The sequence below is a fragment of the Limulus polyphemus genome, unplaced genomic scaffold, assembly GCF_000517525.1.
Source record: "Limulus polyphemus unplaced genomic scaffold, Limulus_polyphemus-2.1.2 Scaffold6272, whole genome shotgun sequence".
NCBI classification, from domain to species: Eukaryota; Metazoa; Arthropoda; class Merostomata; order Xiphosura; family Limulidae; genus Limulus; species Limulus polyphemus.
Window position 1 is genome coordinate 10,278 of NW_013671882.1, and position 9,641 is coordinate 19,918.

Below are 9,641 nucleotides of genomic sequence, written 5' to 3' on the forward strand. Positions count from 1 at the left end.
AGAAGTTTGTCGCAGGAAGTTCTTGTCTGTCAGAAGTCACAGGAGGTTTTAGTTTTTCAGGAGTTTGTCACAGGAGGTTCTTATGTTTCAGAAATTTGTCGAAGGAAGTTCTTGTTTTTCAAAATTTTGTTACTAGAAAGTTTTATATTTTCAGAAAGCTGTAGCTATGAGTTTACATGTCTTAGAAAATTATCACTGGGATCTCCTGTTTGTCAGCAGGTTGTCCCTGATGAAAGCGTATGTTTTTCAAAAGACTTTCATCGGTGATCATTTTATTTTTCAGAAGACTGTGTGTTGTAGTTTCATTGTCTGAGAAGGTTGTCACTGATGGGAGTTTTTGTTTTCCAGTAATATGTCACTGGAATATCCCGTGTTTGAGAAGGTTCTCAATGAATGGAGTTCTTGTGCTTCAGAAAGCTTTCACAGGGAGTTCTTGTGTTTTTAATAGGTTGTCACCAGAATCTCCTGTGTCCCAGATGTTCGTCACTGGAAATGGTCAATCGGAGTTCTTGTGTCTTAGAAAGTCATCAATAGGATCTCTTGTATGCCAGTCGGAGTTCCCATGATTCAAAAGGTTATTATTGACAGGAGTTCTTGTTTTCATGAGGTTGTCACTCGGAGCTTCCGTCTTTGTGAGCTCTTATGTCTCAGAATGTCGTCTTTGTGAGTTCGTATGTCTCAGAATGTCATTTTGGGGATCTTCCGCGTCTCAGTAGTTCTTCACTGGAAGCTTCTGCGTCTCAATTTGTCGTCTTTGTGAGTTCCTATGTCTCAGAATGTCATTACGGGGAGCTCCCGTGTCTCAGTAATTCTGAGATGCAGAAGCTCCCAGTGACGAACTACTGAGACACGGGAGCTCTCCGTAATGACATTTTGAGACGCAGAAGCTCCCAGTGAGGAACTACCGAGACATTGTAGCTCCCGTAATATGGGGTGAAGGAGGATTGTTTAATCTTCGAGCACCCCAGATTAGTAATTATTTCTTCGGAAATAATTATTTTTAAATCTAAATAACTGCCAGGAACAAACAAACAAACAATTCTGAGAGGCGGAAGCTGCCAGTGACGAACGTCGTCTTTGTGAGCTCCTATGTCTCAGAATGTTATTACAGGGAGCTACCATGTTTCAGTAGTTCGTCACTGAGAGCTTCTGCGTCTCAATTTGTCGTCTTTGTGAGCTCCTATGTCTCAGAATGTCATTACGAGGAGCTCCCCTGTCAAAGTAGTTCCTCACTGGGAGCTTCTGCGTCTCAGAATGTCGTCTTTGTAAGCTCCTATGTCTCAGAATAGACAGGGGAGCTCCCCGTAATGACATTCTGAGACATAGGAGCTTACAAATACGACATTCTGAGACGCAGAAGCTCCCAGTGAGGAACTACTGAGAGGCGGGGAGCTCCTCGTAATGATCAGTAGTTCATCACTGGGAGCTTCCATGCCTGAAACGGTTTGTATTTTAAGTCAACTCCTCAGTGAACTCTGTTTATCTAATGCGTTGTTTCCAGTTGATGATTTTAAGAGAAGATTAAACTGTGCTAGATTTTATTTTTCATTATTCTGCCAATTATAGCACTGAAATTGTAGATATTCTTCATTAAATGAACAAACACTGTTTATACTTTTTGTCGTATTTTTCATCTATATAGATAGCAACTTTATCTTTGTTTAATATAAATACGTTTCTTTAAAATTCAGTGCTCTTATAACACAACAAATGATTTTTTTTTCACATCAGAAATTCCATGGCCTACTTTGACACCTACAACCATGGTTCTTTCGATGTCGTCTACGTCACAGGGAACGAGTTCATGGAGTAAGTATTGATCGTGTTTTTCATGCACAGTTAAAGGAGACAAAGGTCATTCTTCAGTTTCCTTTTTTACTTTTAAACATTATTATAAATTACTTACGATTTAAAAAAAAAAAACGCCCTCTCTCGCGAAATTTGTAAAGAAATTTAAACGGTTTTAATGAGGGTTATTGTCGAAGACCTATTTTTTATATTTATATTTTTAAGTGCGTATGATATGTGTATTGTTTGTCCTAGAGTGATCGGCTGTGGGAAGGATACGTTTTCGACTTGTATTGACTGAAAATTAATGGTCCGTTAAACTAGTATCTCGGTATCACAGTAGTAAAAAAAGAAGAAATACATTTTAAAAGAAAGAAAGACAGTGGCTACCAAAATTTATGAATGGTCGTTGGCTTTATGTTATTTTGTTTGATGTATTTTTTGAGCTTGGTGTTTAAAACTTTTAAGTTTGGATTGTCAAAATGCAAACGAAGTCTCTTTTTCTATGCGGCAAATTTTATTTTACAAAAAAATTCCAGAACACGTTGAACTCCAAAAGCGGCACGAACTCTCCAAATGTCTGTCTTAAATGAAATACTATACAAGCGCTGTAAAACGTGATTCAATGTTCTTATCTAGGCCGCTGCTTGATTAAGATATGTTTCATTTGTGTTTCATGTAAAAAAGCATGATTATGATATGTTTCACTTGTGTTTCATGTAAAAAAGCATGATTAATATATGTTTCACTTGTGTTTCATGTAAAAAAGCATGATTAATATATGTTTCACTTGTGTTTCATGTAAAAAAGCATGATTATGATATGTTTCACTTGTGTTTTATGTAAAAAAACATGATTATGATATGTTTCACTTGTGTTTTATGTAAAAAAGCATGATTATGATATGTCTCATTTGTGTTTCATGGTATAGGTTCCTGGCATTCTGTTAACAGAAGCCTTCGAGCGTGACGACGTGTAAACCTTATACAAGATTTAATAAAGGGAAATCAATGTATTGATATGATTATCACGTGTCTTTCAAAATAGCTCCTGTTGTTGTTAGCTGAAAGCTGCTATATGTGTGTCCTTCTAATCGATCTTCGATATTATTCTGTAAACTTTGGAAGAATACGGCTAACATAGAATTACTTTATTTGCGCTACATTGTTTCGTATTATCTGTTTATTTTTCCCGTTTACTATTATTGTTATCTATAACAAGGAAATACAGATCTCATAAAATGTCAGAGGAAATTCTGTAGTATCAGTACGATGTGAATAGGCGTAACTCATGAACATCCGCGCACGTCGGATAAACACTGAAAAATTAGATCTGTCAATGGATAAAACCAATATTAGTTTATTGTGGTATCTATATAAAAAAAATCCACACTTTGTATACAAGGTCGCTTGAGCTAGTGCTCTTCCCTCAAATGATATGAAAAAATTCACACTTTGTATACAAGGCCTGAGGGAAGAGCACTAGCATGATTCACTTCTTTTTTTTTAACGAAAAAAGACCATAAAACGTAACTATTCTTTTTATGGAGATTTATACACAATACATTGGATTGAGCTATAAGACATAAAAAGCCGAATAAACTAAAAATGAAAAAAAAATCAAGATTATGAGCTCCGTAGTGCGGCTAGTAATTTATTTTTCTTTTGATAATGAAACACTGCAACTGTATTCTCCATGCTTTGCCTCTGTTCTCCTGTTTCATTATTTCACTTTCTATAACTTAGTTTGGCGTGAATTCGTATCAGTCGTCGTAAAGTAGGTGTTTACTTTAACCTTTATGTTAGTGGACTGCTACTGCTTTCCACAACAGTAGTTATAAAAAACGGAGATGTTTGTTGTAGCTGCGTGGTGTCCATTGTTGTCGAGTATTGTAAGAAAAACCTCTTCAAATATTACACTACACATTTTCTAAGGCTCTTGTTTGTTTTTTGGTAAGCACAAAACTGTATGTGCTGTGCACCCTCGGTTTTTGGCAACGTGAACCCTCAGATTTACCGCTGAACCAGTGGGGGGGGGGGGGACAACCATAAAGCAGCAAATAATTTACTAACATAACTAGAAAACAATTGTACAGTTTAATTCAATGGAGCTCCTCGTGACACGATGGAGCTCCTCGTGACACGTGTTTTTCTCTCTTGTTTTTTTTAGTGGTAGTTTGTACAAGTTATTTCAGAATAACGTAAAATTAAAAAAAACCATCACGAATTATAAAAAAATATGACGCATATATAGCGAAACATCTAAACATTACTCGAAATAAACAAATTATCGAAGATGTTGATTTCATAAAGATTTATATTTTTATCGCTTTATTTGAACTATAGGTAGCTATCACATCTCTTTCCAGTTTCTCAACCGTCAGTTATATGTGTGAATAATTTCACCAAAGCTGTACTTAGATTAAAAGTTTTCCTCTGGGTGCACTTTGCATAGAGCACGCGCCAACGTGTCTGTAGAAACTTAGCATGCTGTCTCAAACATAATCACATCTGCATGGTATCACTCATAGAAAATGTTAATTTTATTTAAAATTTATATTATTCAGTGTTATAAGAATACACAATCTTGAAATTAATTATATTATGTTTTTCTGAGATATTGGCCCAAATTAATGGATTGAAAGTATTATTTACAGATCTTTTTTTGATAAAACATGAAAGAATTTGGATAAAAGAAGATAGAAAGTTATTATTTGTTTTGAATTATAATCTGAGGTTATTTACACTGTAATTCTCATGTTACTGACCTGTTTATGTACCGTTCATTACAGTGGGGATTCGTTTATATATCGTTCATTACTAGGGGGATTCATATAGAATAACACTAAATACGTTTACATTTTTACCTGTCACAGTAATCAGTCTAAAGAATTGGCTGAACAAATCTTTAATTTTTATGCAATGTACGTAAAAAACAACAGTAATTAATGTTGATGTTTTTTTTTGTGTTTACATATTTTTGGGTGACTGGTATAAAGATACCCTTGTAACAAGCAAAGTCACGAACTCGTGGATCAGGGACAAATCTATTGTAAAAATAGCTAAAAGTAAACGTTGTTTTTTAAAAAAAAGGCGGCAAGATTCGTAAGGATTACACTGCTTGTTTACTTGTTGATAAGTGCAAAGTTACATGAAGGGCCATCTGTGTTCTGCCCACTGTAGGTATCGAAACCCGAATTTAAGCGTTATAAGTCCATAGACTTTCCGCTAAGCCACCGGGAGGCTAATTCCACTGTTAATTCTAGGGTTAAATATTGTGATATCTGATTCTAGGGTTTGTTTGTTTACAGACGGCATGCCAAATCTTAGTGAGCTCGTTGGGGATCATACACACTCTCCTAAGGAACTACCCCAAGCAGCTAAAGGTAGGTTTACAAGTTGTTTTACTGAGTTGCTTCCATTTCTCAGGTTAATATAATGATTCTTTACAGGACGATCTTTTTTTTTCTTCAGGGAGAGATCGTCGAGCAGTTACTTGAGTTCTAACCTTCACACTAATAACTTCAAATAATTAGTTGTTGTAACGGATTTTTGATATTGCTCTTAGATTCTGTAACAAAGTGCATCGGGTTAGAGTCAGTGCTCTATTGAATAAGAAGATTCATATATTACATTATACAAATTGTATCTATTTGTATGTATAATATACGTGTATATTTGTATATATATAGGATTTGGATAGAAAACAAAACTAAGATGTTAGGACTATTCCAATGTATAAAGTAAGCTGCCTACGAGCTCTTGAATGATATGCTGAAGTGTTAGGGTTAAGTTTCATTGTTTGAGAAAACAACATGACATAGAGCATGGAAGTCTCGTACATTCTTAATGTAAAAATCATGCCATTTTCACAAAACTATAAATAATATCATTTTAGAATGAAAATGCCTGCAACCACACTACCTTCGGGGGGGGGGGGTATTCCGTTTATAAGACGTAATCAAAACAACAGATACAAAACTAGAAAGCCAATTACAGGTTCAATAAGGGGTTAAAATACGGATGCTAGAACTTACAACGTCCCAGATTCCTCTATCACCCATCGTCAATAGCCAGTTGTGGGCATGATAAATAAAAGTCTGATATCATCAACCACCCTGGAAAATATCATCCGACCCCCATCTTTCTTTTAAAGCTCATATAATAAATTTTAGTGCTTTACTAATATATATATACATATATGATGTTATAAACTATAAACCCCTCCTCTATAGATCTGGTTCCCCTACCTTCACACAAGGAAGAAGAACATACATCTGATAAATGTAAACTAAATACACGATAGGCGTAAAGAAATGTGATCCACATACTTATATAAAAGTGTTAATGTGCAAGAGGTCAGAATTCATACTTACTGTGCAGTGTATTATAAGTCAAAATAATATTTAATTTCAAATGGTACCTTAGTGATAAATAATATTATACATGCATCATACTAAAATATGCAGAAGTATCACCGTTTGGAAATTCGTCAAAAGATATTAGATATAGAACATGTCCAGACCAATAACTTATTTTTAAGTTAAAGCCTACTAAAAGCTTGACTCTATAGTTTCATTTGGAGACAAAAATAAGGAAAAGATATAGCTTGTCTACAGTATCTTAGTTAAGGTTTGGACTAGTAGATACCACCATTACGAGCTCCTTGTCAACGGTATTCATTTAGTACTTTAGTTCTAGGTTATTAAAAAAAAAGATGGAAATATTGAAACTGCAAAGAATCCCTCGAGACTTAAATTATTCACTCTAAGCAAAGACTGGAAGTGGTAGATGAATAACATGCAATACGTAAGCGAGATCTTGGATGGACCTTTAATTTTAAAGTGCGTAGTTTCTGTTTTTAACATTTTATTTTCTTTGAAAGCATTTGCTACAAAACTGAGGTAAATAAGCTGTTGACATGTGGTATTCACGACGGATAGTAGTATCCGCAAAACAGATTCACGGAACTCGAACAGTAAAGGAAAGAAACAAACACGGATGGACAGATAAACAAAAACATGTATTTACGTAATTGTGTATTGTTTGTTTGCTTGTTTTGAATTTCGCGCAAAGCGACACGAGGGCTATCTGCGCTAGCCGTCCCTAATTTAGCGGTGTAAGACTAGAGGGAAGGCAGCTAGTTATCACCACCCACCGCTAACTCTTGGGCTACTCTTTTTACCAACGAATAGTGGGATTGACCGTCACATTATAACGCCACGCCTCCACGGCTGAAAGGGCGAGCATGTTTGGTGTGACGGGGATTCGAACCCGCGACCCTCAGATTGCGAGTCGAGTGCCTTAACCACCTGGCCATGCCGGGCCACGTAATTGTGTAAGTCTTAACCTTTCTTAATATGTCCGCACAGGACAATGATAAATAAAATTCTGATTTCCCGCCGTCTACTCTAACACTTATAGGAGAGAGAGAAAAATTCCTAACAAATACCAGTTTGTTTACGTATCTGTACCACTCTTGACCAAAATGTTATAGTACATTCAGAAGATTTGCAAGGAACCTTTTAAAAAATTGCATGAATATTCCAGGCTAAAGAAACCTCTAAATAACTGAATGGTTACATAAGTTCACATAATTAAACGGTTATTAGCTGTGTCTAGGTAATAAATGGTTGGTAGATACTCTATAGACGTATCTATCAACCATTTAATTACCTAGACACAGCTAGTAACAATTTAATCATCTAAACGTATCTAATCGTTAAGTTATCGTTTAGATGATTAAACTGTTACTAGCTGTGTCTAGGTAATTGTATCTAATCGTTAAGTTATCTAGACGTATCTATCAACCATTTATTTATATGTTTAAACTGTTGCTACCTGTGTCTAGGTAATTAAATGGTTGATAGATACGTCTAGATAACTTAACGATTAGATATGTTTAGATGTTTAAACTGTTGCTACCTGTGTCTAGGTAATTAAATGGTTGATAGATACGTCTAGATAACTTAACGATTACATACATTTATATGTTTAAACTGTTGCTACCTGTGTCTAGGTAATTAAATGGTTGATAGATACGTCTAGATAACTTAACGATTAGATACGTTTAGATGATTAAACTGTTGCTACCTTTGTCTAGGTAATTAAATGGTTGATAGATATGTTTAGATAACTTAACGATTAGATACATTTATATGTTTAAACTGTTGCTACCTGTGTCTAGGTAATTAAACGGTTGTGAATACATAGAAATAATTAACCAATTCATATATACATATATAGGTAATTCAACGGTTGATCGATACGTAGAGATAATAAAGCAGTTGATAGATACGACTATGTAGTTAAATGGTTGCAAATATGTATATGTAATAAATGGTCACTGATACTACGAGATAACGTAACGGTAATCATATGTCACAGATGTACATTGTAAAAGAACAATAACAAACATTAAAGTGATCACACTTATTTTGCCACAACTTATTGTTAAGTGACTCGAGGAATTGAGAAGTCACAGATGTACACAGTAAAAGAACAATAACAAACATTACAGTACTCACAGCTGTTTTGCCACAACTTATTGTTGAGTGACTCGAGGAAATGAGAAGTCACAGGTGTGCACAGTAAAAGAACAATAACAAATATTAAAGTGCTCACAGCTGTTTTGCCACAACTTATTTTTAAGCGACTCGAGGAATTGAGAAGTCACAGGTGTACACAGTAAAATAACAATAACAAATTTTAAAGTACTCACAATTGTTTTGCCACTCCTTAATCTTCGCTCTAATAAGCTATCACGAAAAAATCATGTATATATATATATATCCTCTTTGAATAATGTATAATAAACGAATTTTTTAATTTCAATTTTTATATAGGCAATAATAAAGAACACAATAACCACTTAATTTGAGTCACGTGCATATCAGGGTTAAAGCTACTAATATAAATGAACAAAATTAGCACGTGTTAACTTCCACTTTAATCAAAATACATCTACAAGCTGTGAAAAGTTTGGAAGAAGGTTCCACAACAATCTACAAACACAGATGGTCAATATATTTTATATTTGCTTATTTTCACTAGTAACTTTGTTGGAATGAACAAATGTAAGAAAAAAAAACAGTTTCATCGTAATGATGACTAATGACACAACGTGCTAATATTTAATTGAACACGCTGATTTCTACGTTCTCTAACTAAAGCTGAAGAGTGAAGGAAGTTAAATTATCAAAGCTACTTAACGTTCATAAATCTCAGCGTCTCTTCTTCGAGTAAAAGAAACCGTCTATAACATCATATCTAATGTTATTAGCACTTCCGATATCTTGTAACACGTATTGTATATCCCAAAACTTCATGCTTTAGGATTCAAAATAAATAGAGTTTCAGAAACCTTTTTTTAGCTTTAGCTAGTAGTTGTTGTTGGTTTATATAACAACAACTAAGTGTCCTAATTAATTAATATATAACCTACATTGCAAAGCCATTCTTTAGAAGCTCTTGGATCAGCGAAAATTTATCGTATAAGAAAGAAAGAAGTAAGATTAAATCACTTACTACACACCCTTATTACTAGTAGCCTGAAGTAAGATTAAATCACTTACTACACACCCTTATTACTAGTAGCCTGAAGTAAGATTAAATCCCTTACTACACACCCTTATTACTAGTAGCCTGAAGTAAGATTAAATCCCTTACTACACAAGTAAGATTAAATCACTTACTACACACCCTTATTACTAGTAGCCTGAAGTAAGATTAAATCCCTTACTACACAAGTAAGATTAAATCCCTTACTACACAAGTAAGATTAAATCACTTACTACACACCCTTATTACTAGTAGCCTGAAGTAAGATTAAATCCCTTACTACACACCCTTATT

General features: G+C 34.5%; 1 protein-coding gene across 1 annotated transcript in view; it reads left to right on the forward strand.

Annotated features, from left to right (window-relative positions):
- The window catches only part of LOC106473552 (protein amalgam-like), a 26,538-nt gene that overhangs the window by 6,185 nt on the left and 10,712 nt on the right, over positions 1–9,641 (forward strand). Inside the window, exons 3-4 of the mRNA XM_013934236.2 lie at positions 1,732–1,809; positions 5,099–5,173. Of these exons, the coding sequence (XP_013789690.2) occupies positions 1,732–1,809; positions 5,099–5,173 (153 nt within the window). The remainder of the gene's footprint in view (positions 1–1,731; positions 1,810–5,098; positions 5,174–9,641) is intronic.